Source organism: Pristiophorus japonicus, chromosome 9 (assembly GCF_044704955.1).
Source record: "Pristiophorus japonicus isolate sPriJap1 chromosome 9, sPriJap1.hap1, whole genome shotgun sequence".
Taxonomy (NCBI): Eukaryota; Metazoa; Chordata; class Chondrichthyes; family Pristiophoridae; genus Pristiophorus; species Pristiophorus japonicus.
Window position 1 is genome coordinate 202,087,334 of NC_091985.1, and position 19,318 is coordinate 202,106,651.

The 19,318-nt window shown below is 47.1% G+C and overlaps 1 protein-coding gene across 1 annotated transcript in view; it reads right to left on the minus strand.

The window, feature by feature from the left end:
- Positions 1-6,371: 6,371 nt before the first annotated feature.
- The window catches only part of LOC139274062 (zinc finger protein 850-like), a 30,885-nt gene continuing 17,938 nt past the window's right edge, over positions 6,372-19,318 (minus strand). The window contains exon 3 of the mRNA XM_070891115.1: positions 6,372-7,244. Coding sequence (XP_070747216.1) covers positions 6,480-7,244 — 765 coding nt within the window. The 3' untranslated portion in view covers positions 6,372-6,479. The remainder of the gene's footprint in view (positions 7,245-19,318) is intronic.

Here is a 19,318-nt window from a genome sequence, read left to right on the forward strand (position 1 = left end):
GCTGGAGTTTAATATTCTGTATATACGTCTGTTGGAAGATAAATGCTCCTTTTATGCCGGAATTTCGTGCTAAACAACGAGAAAGTGGCTAACACTAGCATCATGGGTAAGCAAAGTTAGCCTGAGGTCGAACATGCAGCCAGTCTCGTGGCCCCACAAGTGCTTTGCTGACACAAAAGCCTCGGGAAAACATGTTTCTGAGCAAAGCGGCCAGAAGAGGAAGATCAGGTGAAGACAGAGACAGAGAGGTGATAGAAGGCACTGGAGAAAGAAAGGAGTGAACAGTCTGCAGCCTTGAGACAGTGGAAATAAGAGAGGGGTCTCTGAAGCAGCTGTGGTTCTACTGCCGTGTTCTCATGTTCACTGACCCGAGTTATACATAGACCCGAGTTATACACAGGAACAATTATATAAGTGGGGGGGGGGGGGTGGTTAAGGGGAATAAATTTGCGGATGCCACAAAATTTGGGGGGTGGGTGTAGGGAATAGTCAATACTGAGGATGACAGCAACACGCAACACATTACAAGAAGACTTTAATAAACTTGCAGAATGGACATATAATTGGTAAATGATTTCAATACAGATAAGTGTAAGATTTTGTTAAGAAAAATAAGGAGGTCACATATTGCATGGAAAATATGTATCTAAATGGGGTTGCAGAGCAAAGGGAACTTAAAAATACAAGTACACAAATCACTAAAAGTAGCGATGCAGGTTGATAAGGCCATAAAAAAGCAAACCAAGCACTCGGGTTTATTTATAGAGGGATAGAATTGAAAAGTAGAGAAGTAATGCTAAACTTGTATCGAACCTTCGTTGGAGCATGCTTGTGTATAATTCTGGTCGGCATATTATAAAAAGGTTTATAGAGGCATAGAGAGGGTGCAACAAAGATTTACAAGGATGATACCAGAAATGTGAGGTTATATTTATCAGTAAAGGATGAACAGGCTGGGTTTCTTTTTTCTTGAAAGGTGATAGCTGAGGGGGGAGTGACCGAATAGAGGTATTTTTAAATTATGAAAGGTTTTGATAGAGTAGATACAGAGAGAATGTTCCCACTTGTGGCAAAGAGCATAACTAGAGGCCATCAATATAAGATAGCCACCAAGAAATCCAATAGGGAATTTAGAAGTAACTTCTTTACCCAAAGAATGGTGAAAATGTGGAACTCGCTACCACAGGGAGTGGTTTAAGCAAATAATATATATGCATTTCAGGGGAGGCTAGACAAGACCATGAGGGAGAAGGGAATAGAGGATTATGCTGATAGCGTCAGATATCGAAGGATGGGAGGAGGTTCGAGTGGAGCATAAATGCCGGCATGGATTGGTTGGGGTGAAGGGCCTGTTTCTGTGCCGTATATTCTATGTAATTAGTTACCCATCATATTGAGAGAACGGGGCCCAGCTCCTTGACTCAGCCGAGGTTCCCCGGGTCATGAGGGTGTAATCACTGACGGCTTGTGGTAGAGCAGGTGTCGTAGGATTGATGTCTAGCTAAGAATGTGATGCTTGGTTAAATTCGGATGGACTTTGGACAAATAAAGTTTTATACCCAACTGAAGTGTCTTTGTGAGTTTGTTGAATCAACTGACATGACACCTGGTGAGTGCGATAATGTCAAATCAGTCAGTTTTAAGAATAAAATTGTGCAGTGTTAAATTTATCCATTTTAATAAACATTAAATTTAAGAAGCATTTTTTTAAAGTTTGTTCATCTTTATTTCAGGTTCGCTGTTTCCCCATATGGGAGCCCCAATCTTTGTTTTGTTGTAACATTTTTCTAAAAAGTAAGCATTTATAGAGCTTATCCACTTCTTTGTTCGTGGCCTGTTGAGAATTCTGTGTTTTGATTGGCTGTTTAGGCAGCTTGTTGACATCACAGCAGCTCGCGCTCGGGGATTCCCACTGCACTCTGTTGATTTGAATAACACGTCGGGAAACACGAACGTCTCGGACACAGAGATTGCCACATCTTTGTGGGAAGCTTACTTTGGGGCCGGGGGTGAAAGTATTTGCTTCACTGCTGACCACAAATTCCGGGCCATTATTAAACAGTTTTTGCAAAGTGACCGAGGCTGTCTCTGATACTTCAGGAAATGTGTATTTGAATAACTTATCAGGTGATGCTGATGTCCCTCTGGCCCTTTGAAAGGCCGCTCATTGTTGCCCCTCTCCCAGATTCCAGCCCCAGCTCTGTGCTCACTGTGGCCCCTCTCCTAGATTCCAATCCCAGTTCTGTGCTCACTGTAGCCCCTCTCCCAGATTCCAGCCCCAGCTCTGTGCTCACTGTGGCCCCTCTCCCAGATTCCAGTCCCAGCTCTGTGCTCACTATGGCCCCTCTCCCAGATTCCAGCCCCAGCTCTGTGCTCACTGTGGCCCCTCTCCCAGATTCCAGCCCCAGCTCTGTGCTCACTGTGGCCCCTCTCCCAGATTCCAATCCCAGTTCTTTGCTCACTGTGGCCCCTCTCCCAGATTCCAATCCCAGTTCTGTGCTCACTGTAGCCCCTCTCCCAGATTCCAGCCCCAGCTCTGTGCTCACTGTAGCCCCTCTCCCAGATTCCAGCTCCAGCTCTGTGCTCACTGTGGCCCCTCTCCTAGATTCCAGCCCCAGCTCTGTGCTCACTGTGGCCCCTCTCCTAGATTCCAATCCCAGTTCTGTGCTCACTGTGGCCCCTCTCCCAGATTCCAATCCCAGTTCTGTGCTCACTGTAGCCCCTCTCCCAGATTCCAGCCCCAGCTCTGTGCTCACTGTAGCCCCTCTCCCAGATTCCAGCCCCAGCTCTGTGCTCACTGTGGCCCCTCTCCTAGATTCCAGCCCCAGCTCTGTGCTCACTGTGGCCCCTCTCCTAGATTCCAATCCCAGTTCTGTGCTCACTGTGGCCCCTCTCCCAGATTCCAGCCCCAGCTCTGTGCTCACTGTGGCCCCTCTCCCAGATTCCAGTCCCAGCTCTGTGCTCACTGTGGCCCCTCTCCCAGATTCCAGCCTCAGCTCTGTGCTCACTGTGGCCCCTCTCCCAGATTCCAGCCTCAGCTCTGTGCTCACTGTGGCCCCTCTCCCAGATTCCAGCCCTGTGCTCACTGTGGCCCCTCTCCCAGATTCCAGCCCCAGCTCTGTGCTGCCTGTGGCCCCTCTCCCAGATTCCAGTCCCAGCTCTGTGCTCACTGTGGCCCCTCTCCCAGATTCCAGCACCAGCTCTGTGCTCACTGTGGCCCCTCTCCCAGATTCCAGTCCCAGCTCTGTGCTCACTGTGGCCCCTCTCCCAGATTCCAGTCCCAGCTCTGTGCTCACTGTGGCCCCTCTCCCAGATTCCAGCACCAGCTCTGTGCTCACTGTGGCCCCTCTCCCAGATTCCAGTCCCAGCTCTGTGCTCACTGTGGCCCCTCTCCCAGATTCCAGCCTCAGCTCTGTGCTCACTGTGGCCCCTCTCCCAGATTCCAGCCCCAGCTCTGTGCTCACTGTGGTCCCTCTCCCAGATTCCAGTCCCAGCTCTGTGCTCACTGTGGCCCCTCTCCCAGATTCCAGCCCCAGCTCTGTGCTCACTGTGGCCCCTCTCCCAGATTCCAGCCTCAGCTCTGTGCTCACTGTGGCCCCTCTCCCAGATTCCAGCCCCAGCTCTGTGCTCACTGTGGCCCCTCTCCCAGATTCCAGTCCCAGCTCTGTGCTCACTGTGGCCTCTCTCCCAGATTCCAGCCCCAGCTCTGGGCTCACTCAGCTGCTCTCACCTGGGGACAGCGTCACAATCGGCCCCCGCACACCTGAGCTGGGCACCAGGCCCCGCCCCCTTGCTGCGCCGCTATTGGTTGGAGGACCCGCCGCCAGCTCGCTCCGCCCATCTCCGCCGGGGCTCTTCCTATTGGTCCGAGCTCCCGACCGTCAGGCCGGGCCAACGTGGTGCTGGGCGGGCAGTTTGTTCTGGAACTTTCCTTCAGCAGGATGATGTGATTGGCGGATGGGACAAGGATCCCGCAGCCTCTGCTGTTCAGGCCTGAATCATTGGGCCGGTTAGCAGCTTATTGAGGGCCCGCGGCCTGAGAGTGAGAAGCTGCTGCGGTCCCGGGGCAATATCTTGTGGCGCCGCCCAGGTCCGTCAGTCTGGTCATCGGCGGCAACACCCGGGCTCGGCCCCGCCCATAACCAGGCTCAGCCCCGCCTCTCGCACACTTTGATTGGTTGGCGGACCAACAGCCCGCTCGGTCCGCCAGCCCCGCCCCCGCCCCTCCTATTGGTCCGGAGCTGCTGACAATCACCCGGGCCGTGTGAGCTGAGCATGCGCGGTGGGGCGGCTGTATCTGAGGCAGCAGGTGAGAGATGGGCGGAGGGAGGGAGCGGGTTAATAAACCCCGGGGGGGCCGCGGGCATCACACACACCGAGTGCAGGCCCCGGCCCCGCCCGCCCGAGAGACAACACTCCGCATTATCCGCTTCACACACCCCCGCTGTGGGCCTCAGGTCCCGAACAACAACCTCCGGCTCCGGCTCAGGGAGGTCGGTTGCTAGGCAATGCAGTGATGTCATAAAGCAGGGCCATTCAGCCCAGCGGGTCCTCTCCTTGTCCCTTTAAAGGAGGAGAGCTGGGACATCCTGTCTCAACACACATCCCCCTGTTCATACTGAGAATCCCCGGGGAAGGGCCAAGGCCCAGAGTGTGGAACACAGCCAAGGGGGAAAGAGGAGGAGAGACGGTGCAGTGTGGGAGATGAGGGAGGAGTCTGCTCGGGGCAGATCAGACAAAGTGCTTTGAGTGGTGGGTCCAGCAATGAAAGTGAAACCAAACCAGAGGGAACAAATAAAAATTCAATCCAAGGGAACGGGAAGCGGGAAGAAACCACAACCAGCCCAAAAGTGGGACTAATCGCCCCAAGGTCACTCAAGACAGTTAGCAACTGCTCCTAGTGACTGTGTGCCTGCAGGACTCGGCTTCATTCCAGTGTTTAATGGCACAGAGTGCTGGCCTCACACCCAGGGGGTCAATGTGTTAGAATTCCAGGGGCAGTGAGAACATGCTTGGAAATATCCCGGAGAACATAAGAAATAGGAGTGGGAGTAGGCCATTTGGCCCCTTGAGCCTGCTCCGCCATTCAATAAGATCATGGCCGATCGGATCCTGGCCTCAACTCCACTTCCCTGCCTGCTCCCCAAAGCCCTTGACTCTGTTCTCCTTCAAAAATCTGTATCACCACTTAAATATGTTCAAAGACCCATCCTCCACAGCTCTCTGGGGTAGAGAATTCCAAAGATTCACCACCCTCTGAGAGAAGAAATTCCTCCTAATTTCTGTTTTAAATGGGCAACCCCTTATTCTGAAACTATGCCCCCTCGGTTCCCCCATGAGGGGAAACATCCTCTCTCCATTTACCCTGTCAGGAGCAGTGAAAGCTCAATGGGCCCCAGCATATGCTCATCGCAAAACCCCGGGAAAGGGAAAAGTCAGCTCTGAAGCCAGTTTGCTGCTCCTTCTACCCAGCACGCGGAGGGGGAATTTTAGCCTCAATATTACAGGTTTAATTTACAGGCTGGTCAGAGGAATAGTTCATACTGACACCGAGCTGTGTGTTTGGTTCAGTCTGTATATGACTGATGTGCTCTTTTAAATTTGAGTGGTTATGTATTCGAATTCCCCGTAACTCTAATGGTGGATATAAAAGAGAGATGTGTTCAAATCAAAGAGTCTCCTTGGAGATTCTCAGAGAAGGAACGGGTCAGCTTGAAACTCTGAAAAAGAGAACATTTTTTATAAGTTTCCAATCAGCAGTTTTTGACCGATATTGACTCCCACAGGGACGGAGAATTCTACAATAAGGAACTGGTCACGATTTGAAAGGTATTAAAGGATTTGAGGGGCTCTTACATTTGGGATCTTTATTTTGTTCACTCGAGGAGTTAGACAACAGACATCCTGCTGTCAATAAGGAGTTGGATTATTGGGCCGTGATGTATTTACTTGTTCATATTTTGTTAAATACATTTGCTGAGTGGATTTAAATTCAAGACGAGGTTTGCAGGCATGCTGCTCTATTCACACAGCGAAGGTGAGAGAGATGCTGTGAGGCACACGCTAAGTCCAGTAGCTGAACGTGATTAACAAACTGTGTTTTGTGTTTAGTGATCCCGGGCATGTTACCGAGACCGTCCCTGGATACCAAGGCAAGGAGAGGCACTCTGGCAGGTAGGGGGAGCTGGGACTCGTCCCCGAGAGTAACGGACAGGTTTGAGAACTGAAATAATGTAGAGTTAGAATTGAAAAAAGGCCCAAAATAGAGCAGTCAGTAACAGGACATCAATTAGTCTCCTCTTATCTTGGAGACATTAAATATCGACACACTGTTTCATTTGAAATATCAAAATATTAAACAACAGCCCAGTTACAGGGGTCATTAACATCAGCAGAAACAAACCCCAACTGTCAGAATGAACATGGTTCACCGGGATGTGATTAACATCAGCAATAACAGTAGACTCCCACCCCTGCAGTCACTTGTGAACATGCTGGTGTGTCAGCAGGATGGATGAATGAGTGAATCCCTTCCCACACTCTGAGCAGGTGAACGGCCTCTCCCCAGTGTGAATATGCTGGTGAGTAAGAAGTCTGGATGACTGAGTGAATCGCTTCCCACACTCCAAACAGGTGAATGGGCTCTCTCTGGTGTGAACTTGCTGGTGTGTTAGAAGGTTAAATGAACTAGTGAATCCCTTCCCAGACTCAGAGCAGGTCAACGGTCTCTCCCCAGTGTGAACTTGCTGGTGTGTCAGCAGGCTGGATGACTGAGTGAATCCCTTCCCACACTCAGAGCAGGTGAATGGCCTCTCCCCAGTGTGAACTCGCTGGTGTGTCAGCAGGGTTGATGATGATGAAGGGAATCCCTTTCCACACATGGAGCAAGTGAATGGGCTCACCCCAGTGTGAACTTGCTGGTGTATCAGCAGGTTGGATGACTGAGTGAAATGCTTCCCACAGACATAGCAGATGAACGGCCTCTCCCCGGTGTGAACTCGCTGGTGCCTCAGCAGATGGGATGACCGAGTGAATCCCTTCCCACACATGGGGCAGGTGAACGGTCTCTCCCCGGTGTGACTGCGTCGATGAGTTTCCAGCTCAGACGGGTAACTGAATCCCTTTCCACAGTCCCCACATTTCCACGGTTTCTCCATGGTGCAGGTGTCCTTGTGACTCTCCATGGTTGGATGATCAGTTGAAGCCTCGTCCACACACACAACACGTGTAATGGTTTCTCTGCGCTATGAATGGTGTGATGTTTTTTCAGGCTGTGTAACTGGTTAAAGCTCCTTCCACAGTCAGTGCACTGGAACACTCACGCGGATGTGTGTGTCTCAGTGCTTTTCCAGTCACGCCGATTTGTGAAATATTTTCTCAAAGACAGAACAAGCAAATAATTCTCCTGCCACATTCAAAGCCCTGAGGAATCAAGTAACTGTCAGATCTTGACGTGATGTTTGGTTTCTGTTTCCAGTCTGAAAATCTCCCCTTCTAATACCCTGTAAAAGGAGATTACAGAACTCATCACTAAGTATAGAACAGACAATTCTAGATTCTATGGAACATTCTTTCCTCTCTTGTTCCCCCAAAGCTGTAAATCCCCATCCGACTCTCTCCCTCCTCCCTGTGCTGAAAGCCAAACACATCGCACGTCCCAAGACAGTTTGTCCTCCGCTCCCAGTTTTCACCACCAACTCTGGCTGGGTGCAGTTCTACACTCACTGGTTCCCCTCCCTCTCCTCCCCGGAAGGCGCTGACTCTGGCTGGGTTCAGTTCTACACTCACTGGTTCCCCTTCCTCTCCTCCCCTGAAGGCGCTGACTTTGGCAGGTTTCAGTTCTACACTCACTGGTTCTCCTCCCCTGAAGGTGCTGACTCTGGCTGGGTTCAGTTCTATACTCACTGGTTCCTCTCCTTCTCCTCCCCTGAAGGCGCTGACTTTGGCAGGTTTCAGTTCTACACTCACTGGTTCCCCTCCCCTGAAGGTGCTGACTCTGGCTGGGTTCAGTTCTACACTCACTGGTTCCTCTCCTTCTCCTCCCTTGAAGGTGCGGACTCTGGCTGGGTTCAGTTCTACACTCACTGGTTCCCCTCCCTCTCCTCCCCTGAAGGTGCTGACTCTGGCAGGTTTCAGTTCTATACTCACTGGTCACCTGAAATATAACAGAAAATGATGGAAATACTCAGGCAACATCTATAGAGATAGAAATAGAGTTAGCGTATCAGGTCACTTTCCTTTCATCAGAACTGGAAAATAGGAGCAGGGGTCGGCCCTCCGGCCCCTCGAGCCTGCTCCACCATTCAATAAGATCATGGCTGATCATCAACCTCAATTCCACTTTCCCGCCCCATCTCCCTATCTCTTGATTCCCCTAGACTCCAAAAATCTATCTATCTCAGTCTTGAATATAAGTTTTAAGTAAGTGCAGAGGCAGGGAAAGAGGGGAGGAAAGACAGGAGTGATTAAATGACAAAAGGGATGATGCAGCAAGGCAAAAGGAGATGGTGATGGGACAAGAAACAAAAGATGGGTCTGGAGGAGGTGTAAATGGTAATAGGAGATCATTACCAACAGCTGCTGTACTAAACAATGGGAGTAGTGGTTATGGTGAAATTGTGGAACTCAATGTTCAGTCCGGAAGGTGAAATTCTGTGTCTCGAGCGTTATTAGAACAGTGGAGGAGGCCGAGGAGAGAGAGGTCAGAGTGGGAGTGGTCCGGAGAATTTCAATAACAAGCGATCGGAAACTCAGAGTCACGCTTGCGACTGAACGAAGGTGTTCCGCGATGCGATCATCCAATCTGCATTTGGTTTCTCCAATGTAGAGGACACTGCATCGTGAGCAGCAAATACAGTATACTAAATTCAAAGTAGTACAATAAATCGTTGTTTCACCTGGAAGGAGTGTCTGTGGCCCTGGACGGTGGGAAGGGAGGAGGTGAAAGGGCAGGTGTTGTATTTCCTATTTTAATGTAGGAAATGTGGCAGTTAATTTGTGCACAGAAAGCTCCCACAAACAGCAATGAACAGATAACGTATTTTAGTGATGTTGATTGAGGGATATATATTGGCCAGAACGCCGAGGTAACTCCCCTGCTCTTCTTCGATATAGTGCCATGGGATCTTTTAAATCCACTCGAGTTGCAGCCGGGTCCTCGGTTTAACGTCGCATCACAAGAGACGACATCTGACAGTGCAGTGCTCCCTCCGTGCTGCACTGGAGTGTCAGCCTGGACTTTTGTGCTCAAGTCTCTGGAGTGGGACTTGAGCAGTTCAGAGAACAGGGGGATCTAAATCTGGGCCCACCTGTTACAATTCTGTGGGCTGTAAACCGTCTCCCCGGCAATTACCAGCACCTTCAGGAAAGATGCTAAGAAAGCCCCTGTGTGCAGAGTGAGAACAAAATCAATGAGTCAATGATTTTCTCTCCCGCCCACTCTTTGTTGCTTTACAAATATGGACAAAGAAGTTCCTTTGAACCATCCCATTATATAACTACATTACATAAGATGTGAAATCAGTTATTTTCTGTAATTCTTTTTTGATCAGTTTTCATAAAAATCCTCCACACATATTGCATATGACAGGGGACAAGAGAGAGAGGGAAACCAGTCTCTATTTCTCCTTCATTTACAGACCCTCCCTGGTCTGTCACCAATTCTCCTTCATTTACAGACCCTCCCTGACCAATCACCAATTCTCCTTCATTTACAGACCCTCCCTGGCCTGTCACCATTTCTCCTTCATTTACAGACACCCCCTGACCACTCCATGTTTCTGCTTCATTTGCAGACGCTCCCTGACGAGTCGCCGCTTTGTGGATCTTTCTGTTGTGGCTTTCAACAGAAGAAACCCTGTGGGGTGGAGCAAACATTGCAATGTTTGGTAGTGAAATGGATTAGTTCAGGACAGACAGCAGGGATTATTTGAGGAAATAACACAGTGCAGTGAGAAAGGAAATGCAGTGGATGTTGTGTAGATGGATTATCAAAAGGTGTTTGATAAGGTGCCGGACAGGAGGCTTGTTGATCAAATTAAGGCTCATTGTATTAAAGGGAGTGGGGCAGCGTGGAGAGGAAGTTGGGTATAGGACAGAAAACAGAAAATAGTGGTTAATGGATGCTCTTCAGATCGGAGAAATTTAAACAGTGGTGTCCCCCAGGGTCAGTGTTGGGACCATTGCTCTGCTCAATATAGAGAAATGATTTGGGCTTGGGTATATGGGGCACACGATCAAAATCTCCAGAGGAGACCAAAAAAGGGCCCATGGCCAACTGAAAGGACTGTACATAGTTTCAGTGTGAATACATAGGTTAGTAAATGGGGCAGGTAGATGTCAGCTAAAATGTAACAGAGAGAAATGTGAGGTGATACATTTTGGGACAAAGAAATGTTAAGAAAAGTACATTAAATGGTAAAAATGTAAAAGCAGTAGAGAAGCATAATAGGAAAGAGGTGTTAGATTCTAGCTAATGCCTTGTCCTGTTAATTAGCAAGTCCAGTGTCAGAAACTATTACCTTAGCAAATAAATGTAAGATGAGCAGATTCTCTGTCCTCCACCGTACCTTATATTGACCCATCAATCAGAGTAAACATGCAAGTCCCACGTGCCCACAGTAACTGACACAAGGTCAGCCCGCTGGATGGAACCTCGGGCGCCCTGAGCTTGATCTCCGGTGTCTCCAGTCCTGACTGTCCCCTTACATCAGTCTCCCCTCACTTTTATACCCTGCAGTGATCCACCTCTGTCACCTGACTCTTCTGTGTCTTCTCTGCTGGGTTTGGGCAGGAAGCTGGGAAAAGACAGCTGGAACTTCTCTAATCTGTGATTTACAAGGACACTTTCCCTGGTTCCCAGCAGTTACTTTTCTTCAGTAATTTTCTCATTATCCCTAAACTACCCTGCCTGCTGATAGTTGTTATTTCTTATAGTTTCACAATTATAGGTATAAACATCACACATTATAAATCTAATCTATTGTGTCACTCACTCTGGTTTGAGCTTACATTGTGGTTACTGACAGACAAACCCTGTTCATTCCCCTGATCTGATTACAGATTCCAACAGTAGGTTCAGTGAATGGAATGTCTTATCGGTGTTGCCATGGCAACCTGTCTGCAGCAAATCGATTGTTTGAGTTTCTAACTCAGACTAAACTTCTCTTTCACGCTATACACATTATATCAGCCAGTTTATGTCATAGAATCCATAGATATTTACAGCACGGAGGGAGGCCATTTCGGCCCATCGTGTCCATGCCGGCCGACCAAGAGCTATCCAGCCTAATCCCACCTTCCAGCTCTAGGTCTGTAGCCCTGCAGGTTACGGCACTTCAAGTGCACATCCAAGTATTTTTAAATGTGGTGAGGGTTTGTGCCTCTACCACCTTTTCAGGCAGTGAGTTCCAGACTCCCACCACCCTTTGGGTAAATAAATTTCCCCTCATGTCTCCTCTATACCTCCATCCAATTACTTTAAATCTAGGCCCCCTGGTTGTTGACCTCCCTGCCAAGGGAAACAGGTCTTTCCTATCTACTCTATCCAGGCCCCTCATAATCTTATACACCTCAATCAGGTCTCCCCTCAGCCTCCTCTGTTCTAAAGAAAACAGACCTAGACTATCCAATCTTTCCTCATAGCCAAAGTTCTACAGACCAGGCAACATTCTTGTAAATCTCCTCTGCACCCTTTCCAGTGCAATCACATCTTTCCTGTAATATGGTGACCAGAACTGCACACAGTACTCCAGCTGCGGCCTAACCAGTGTTTTATGCAGTTCAAGCATAATGTCCTTGGCTCTTATATTCCATGCCTCGACTAATAAAGGCAAGTATTCCACATGCCTTCTTAATCACCTTATCTACCTGGCCTGCTACCTTCAGGGATCTGTGAACCTACACTCCAAGGTCCATTTGTGCCTCTACACCTTTCAATGCCGTACCAGTAAATGTTTATTCCTTTGTCTTATTAGACCTCCCCAAATGCATTACCTCACACTTCTCCAGATTGAATTCCATTTGTCACTGTTCTTCAGCTTTCTTCATTATCAACTACACTGCCTATTTTAGTGTCATCTGCAAACTTCTTAATCATACCCTCAACATTTAGGTGCAAGTCATTGATACATTCCATAAAAAGCAAGGGACCCTGCACTGAGCCCTGCAGAACTCCACTGGATACAGACTTGCAGTCACAAAACACCCATCAACCATTACCCTTTGCTTCCTTCCTCTGAGCCAATTTTGGATCCAACTTGCCCCTTTACCTTGGATCCCATGGGCTTTTACTTTCGTAACCAGTCTGCCATGTGGGACCTTATCAAAAGATTTGCTAAGATTCATTTGCACTACAATATACGCACTGATCTCATCAACCCTCCTGGTTACCTCTTTGAAAAATTCAATCAAGTTAGTCAGGCATGACCTTCCCTTAACAAATCCATGCTGACTGTCCTTGATTAATCCATGTCTTTCCAAATGAAGATTTATTCTTTCCGTCAGGACTTTTTGCAATACTTTTCCCACCACTGAGGTTAGCGTACTGGCCTGTAATAACTCGGTCTATCCCTTTCTCCCTTTTTAAGCAAAGGTCTTGGTCGGCAGGTGCAGACACGATGGGCCGAAATGGCCTCCTTCCATGCTGTACATTTTTTTGATTCTATGAAAAAGTCCCGTTCATTCCTACTCTGTTTTCTGCCCATTAACCAATCCTCAATCCATGCTAATATATTACTCTTAATCCCATGAGATGTATTTTAGCCATGTTATGTTAATATGTCTAAAACCTAGAAGGGCTTCAGATACACAAACCTTAAAAAGTGGGAGGACAAGTTGATGAAGTGGTTAAAAAGCACATGTGATCCTAAGTTTTATAAATAGGGGTGTGGAGTACAAAAGGGCAGAGGTAATGTAAACCTGTACTAATCATTGGTTGGACTGCAGTTCGAATATTGTGTCAGGTTTTGGGGATCTTACACCAGGAAGGATGTGGAGGCCATGGAGAGGGTGCAGAAAGATTCACTGAGATGATACCAGGGAAGAGAGGCTTTAGTTATCAGGGGAGATTGGAGAAACTGGGGCATTAGAACAAAGGGGAATTGGAGATCTGAGGGAGGTGTTCAAAGTTTGATCAAGTAAATGAGGATAAACTATTTCCACCAGTCAGTGAGTCAGTAACTCGAGGGCATCAAATTCAAATCATCACCAAAAGGCTCAGACCCAGGGAGGAACTATCGAGCACACTGTACAACAATGTTCGGGACACTCACTATCCCTCTGCATCTGTGTCCAGGGGAGGAACTGATGGGTTTCTATTATCTTTGGGTTAAATGATGTTCTCATCGAGGTGATGGATGTCAGTGCTGGGGAATGGGGTATTCTGAGATCATATTGTCTGCCTGAAGCACTCTGCAGTCAGCTACAGCACGGGTTAGATACAGAGTAAAGCTCCCTCTACACTGTCCCATCAGCCACTCCCAGGGCAGGTACAGCACGGGTTACATACAGAGTAAAGCTCCCTCTACACTGTCCCATCAGCCACTCCTAGGGCAGGTACAGCACGGGTTAGATACAGAGTAAAGCTCCTTCTACACTGTCCCATCAAACACTGCCAGTCCACAATGAGCAGGGCTCAGTGAGGTTGGTTGCTAGGCACTGCAGTGATGTCATAAAGCAGGCCATTCAGCCCAGCTGGTCCTCTCCGTGTCCCTTTAAAGGTGGAGAGCTGGAACATCCTGTCTCAACACACATTCCCCTCGTTCATACTGAGAATCCCTGGGGAAGGCCCAAGGTCCAGAGTGTGGAACACATCCAGGAGGAAAGAAGAGAGAGAAGGTGTGGTAAATCAAGGAGTAGGGACTGAGGGACACCAAGCTGAAGTTTTAGAGGAAGAGTGAGTTCAGTAGTTTAAGATCCAGGGAGAGAACAAGGCATATTGCACAAATTGCTACTATTTTACCCTTCTCTTCCTCTCCACCCCTGATGGTGCTGACTCTGGCTGGGTTCAGTACTACACTCACTGGTTCCTCTCCCTCTCCACCCCTAAAAGGTGCTGACTCTGGCTGGGTTCCATTCTGCACTCACCAATACGTGACCCATGTGCCCAATTTCCCTGTGTGAACCTCGACAGTGAGTGTCAACAGACTATTCCACTGTCCTCACCTGAGGCCTCACACGTGTATTTTCCAGCAGGGTCACTGGACCCTCCTCCCAATGGCTCAGTGGGTAAAGGTAACGCCCAGTGTGACTGAATCATAGGAACGGGAGGGACCCAGGTTTAATCCTGTCTGCATATCCTCTCCTTCTAATCCGCTGTAAAAGCTGTTTACAAATATCATCTGGAACATAGGAACAGGAAAAGACCATTCGGCCCCTTGAGCCTGTTCCACCATTCAATTAAATCATGGCTGATCAGTATTTTAACTCCATCTACCTGCCTTGGTTCCATCGCCCTTAATACCTTTGCCTAAGAAGAATCTATCAACCTCAGTTTTGTCATTTTCAATTATCCCCCATCCTCAGTTTTATTGGGAACAGAGTTCTGGATTTCCACTACCCTTGAAGAACATATGAGGATAAGAAATCGGAGGAGTGGGCCATGCGGTCCCTCGAGCCTGCTCCGCCATTCAATAAGATCATGGCTGATCTTCTCCCTCAACTCCACTTTCCTTCACTATCCCCGTATCCCTTGATTCCTTTAGTGCCCAAAAATCTATCGATCTCAGCCCTGAATATACTCAATGACTGAGCATCCACAGTCCTCTGAAGTAGAGAATTCCAAAGATTCACATCTCTGAGTGAAGAAATTTCTCATCTCAGTCCTAAATAGCCGACCCCTTATCCCAAGACTGTGACCCCTATTTCTAGACTTTCGAGCCAAGAGAAACAGCCTCTCAGCATTTGTGTGAGGAAGTGCTTCCTGACATCACCCCTGAATGGCCTAGCTCTGACTTGAAGGTTATTTCCCCTTGTTGTGGACTCCCTCACCACTCCTTGAGTGGTCTGCACAGTACGGTCTTAAACGGAGTGTACTTAAACAGAATGGTTTATTTGGGAACTTGGAAAGAGTGGGAATTGGGAGAAGAGGGGGAAGGAGTTGCAGCTTTTTGCCCACACTGTTTGTAATGCTTTGTGTTGCAGGTAGATATTTAATGTCATTATCCATTACTCAATGTAGATCAAGTAAGAAGTCAAAGAACTAAACTGTAAAATAAGTTACTTAAATACAAATGTAATAACATTTAATTAAATAGAACACAGTGATATAGGGCTGGCAGTGCAGGTGGTGTGTCACAAATGCAGCATGTGGGAGTTTGTGGAGAGCATTGTGATCCCGGACAAACACCTTTGCAGTAAGTGCATGCATCCTGAGGAGCTTCAGCTCAGAGTTGTTGAGCTGGAGTCTGAGGTGCAGACATTGTGGGGCATCAGGGAGGGGGGAGTTATCTGGACACTTTGAAAGGGAATATAGTTGTGTTGGGGGACAGTATATTCAGAGGGATAGATACTGTTCTCTGCAGACGCGACCGGAAGTTTCGAAGGTTGTGTTGCCTGCCTGGTGCCAGAGCTAAAGAATCTCCTCACAGCTGGAGAAGAACTTGGAGTGAGAAGGCGGGGGATCCAGTTGTCGTGGTCCATGTAGGAACCAACAACATAGGTAGAACTAGAAATGAGGTTCTGCTGAAGGAGTTGGGGTCCAAATTAAAAAGCAGAACCTCAAAGGTAATAATCTCTGGATTGTTACATGAGCCACGCGGCAATTGGTACAGGGATAAGCAGATTGGAAAGTTAAAAGTGTGACTCAAAGAGTGGTGTGGGAGGCAAAGGTTTTGCTTCATGGACACTGGCACCAGTACTAGGGAAAGACGGAGCTGTTCCACTTAAAACGGGCTAGAGACTAGAACCAGGGTCAAAGTCCAAGGTCCCATGGAGGGACAAAGCCGGTGTCAGCAGCATGGGACCGACACGGAGCATCGACGAACCGCTGTCCAAATTCAGAGACAGGTGGAGCAGGCGAGTGAAGTCCAGAGGCTATTTGAGGGGCAGAGAGTTCGAGGAGGGAGGTTGTTGCCATAGGAATCAGAGTCGGTGGCGGGAAAGGAAGCTGATGGCAAAACAGACGCAAGTTGGAGGTCACCGTAGGTCAATAAGAACATAAGAATTAGGAACAGGAGTAGGCCATCTAGCCCCTTGAGCCTGCTCCGCCATTCAATAAGATCATGGCTGATCTGGCTGTGGACTCAGCTCCGCTTACCCGCTCTCTCCCCGTAACCCTTAATTCCCTTATTGGTTAAAAATCTATCTATCTGTGACTTGAATACATTCAATGAGCTAGCCTCAACTGCTTCCTTGGGCAGAGAATTCCAGATTCACAACCCTCTGGGAGAAGAAATTCCTTCTCAACTCGGTTTTAAATTGGCTCCCCCGTATTTTGAGGCTGTGCCCCCTAGTTCTAGTCTCCCTTACCAGTGGAAACAACCTCTCTGCCTCTATCTTGTCTATCCCTTTCATGATTTTAAATGTTTCTATAAGATCACCCCTCATCCTTCTGAACTCCCAACGAGTAAAGACCCACTCTACTCAATCTATCATCATAAGGTAACCCCCTCATCTCCAGAATCAGCCTAGTGAATAGTCTCTGTACCCCCTCCAAAGCCAGTATATCCTTCTTTCGGTAAGGTGACCAAAACTGCACGCAGTACTCCAGGTGCGGCCTCACCAATACCCTGTACAGTTGCAGCAGGACCTTCCTGCTTTTGTACTCCATCCCTCTCGCAATGAAGGCTAACATTCCATTCGCCTTCCTGATTACCTGCTGCACCTGCAAACTAACTTTTTGGGATTCATGCACAAGGTGGGCACCGGAGGGACTGGAGTGCATCATCACGCCCGGCAACCAAATTTTAATTTGATTTCATGTTTTAAAGTTTAATTTGTTTTAATTGCCGGTGCTTTTAGTGTCCCCTTCCCTTTTATAGGGGGCACTGGGAAAATTGTGATTTTAGTGCCCCCCAAAAAAAAAAAGAAAAACACAAAAAAAAAGGAAAAAAAGGGCCTTGTAAATGTCTGGTGTGTCAGCCAGGTCGGGTGGCACGGTTTAATGTTTTATGTTTTGTAGGTAGACTCTAAAAGAGTTTCATGCACAAGAACCCCCAGGTCCCTCTGTGAATGTTTAAAAATGTATAGAGACATTGAAGTTGAGAACGTGGGAATTGTATAGGGACAGTATAAGCTAACAAAGAATTCATGGAGGAATAGCCATGACATCTCAGTCTCTAGACTGCGAAATGTTACAACACTAACACATATTGAAACAAAACCCACAGCTTGCAGAAAAACCTCAAGGTCTTATTAAATCATGTTATTAACCTGAAACATTAACAGAAGGTCTTTGTTTAAAATCAGACCATACTTAGGTCGGCTTATGAGTGGACAAAGGGAAAGAGGGATAGGCTGAACTAGGATGTCACTCTAGCCCTATCTTGTTATCTTTTGCCGAAAATGTATAACCGTCGTCCCTTTACAATGTAACGTCACTTGTCCGTAGGAAGTGAGTGCGTTCTATCAGAATTGCATTCCTTCTGTCTGATAAGGTCCCCGATCGGGATTTGCTTTTTAAATAAAAGCTTGCTTTGTTTGAAGCACAAACGGTATTCGTTTCAGTAATTTTGCTGAACCAGATTGAGGGAAAATAATCCACATTTACATTTGGTGTCAGAAGTGGGATCTCAACGGACGACTGCCGAAAACTTGCGAATTAAGAGCCAGACTAGCCTTGGACGAGACGAGGGGAAAGTGGCCACTGGAGTGAGTATGATTTCAATACTGCTCCAGTTTCCCCCGGTTTCAAAAGTCTGAGGAAAGTTTAGCCACTCGCTGGTTCTCAGGTAGTGTCTGAATGAGATCCAGGACAATCTGGTGAATACCTTTCAAACTTAGAATAGGGATAGAGATAGGGAAATTGCACGGTGACGCAAACCAAGCGGCGACTTGGAAAGATAGGTTAGAATAGGGATAGAGATAGGGAAATTGCGCGGTGACGCAAACCAAGCGGCGACTTGGAAAGATATGTTAGAATAGGTAAGTCTGCCTGGCTTCGAGGCCCAGAGCCTGCCTGGGTTCGAGGCCCAAGTAGATCCGTGCGGCGACACGGAAAGTAGGGATAGTTAGAGCTAGATAGGGATAGATGATCAATCATGGATCCAAAAATTAATAGGAAAGAAAAGAGACTCTTGTGAACGTCTGTTTTAAATGAGAAATGCTTGTGTGATTTTTACTGTAAAAAAAGCCGGGGAGTTGTGTTTTGTTTTAGCTCCACCTACTTTTTCAAACAGAATGAAAGTTTTTTTAACCCTTCGTAGTGTTGTCCTGTATGTGGGAAGTTTAAGAGTGTGAACCTTATTGAATTACGTATATTCGGATGATAAGTTACGGAGCCAGGAAATGCACAAAGGATAGGTTTGTTGAGTAAAAAGAAAAAGAAAAAAATACATGGTCCCGGTGGTTAAAAAAGGATTTGACATGCTCACTTACTTGTCGAAAGAAAACATTCAGAGAAGGCACAGCAAAACAACTGAGATGGATTCAAAAGGATTTAAAAAAAATATTATATTAAATAACACGACCTTGAGGCTGGAACAATTGAGATAATGAAAAGCAGTCCACAGCCTACGTGCCAGACTTCCCTCTAGTTATGGAAAAGACAAAAAAAAAGTAATGTACTAAATAGGTGCTGAAAGAAAAAAAAAATGTTCTGAGATTTTAAATTATGAGAAAAATTCCACTGCAGTCTAAAAAAAATCACTCCTGTCGAGTTGGCAGAAAAACTCCATTAAATTAGGGCTTTCATTGACAGAAGGAGGACATATTAAAAACCGTAGACGTCTTAAAGAAAGAGTGCACGCACGAGAAACGTACTCAGAGTTCCACTGGGACCTCTGAGAAATGTATCGATAGACTACTTAGTTAAAATGGTTGGCTTTGCGTTGACCGAGGCTGATGACGAAATTGAATTTCAGTAAACAAATGTGTGGTCTCGTTTTAAATCAATTAAAAAAATATATCTTTGGCAAGTACTTGAATAAGAAGTTAAAAAAATATTAGAGGTTAATCAAATGCTGCCTTTCCTGATGAAAAGATTATTTTTTTCAGATGGTTATGTGAAGTCACGTAATGACATCAGGTCTTCTTACAAACCTGTAAAGGAGTTGACCCTTTCCATTGACAGCCGTTTCATACTGAACATTATCAATTTGGATTTCTTAATAGAAAAAAGACTCACCTAACAGAGGAATGGTGCGATAGTCAGAATGTGACA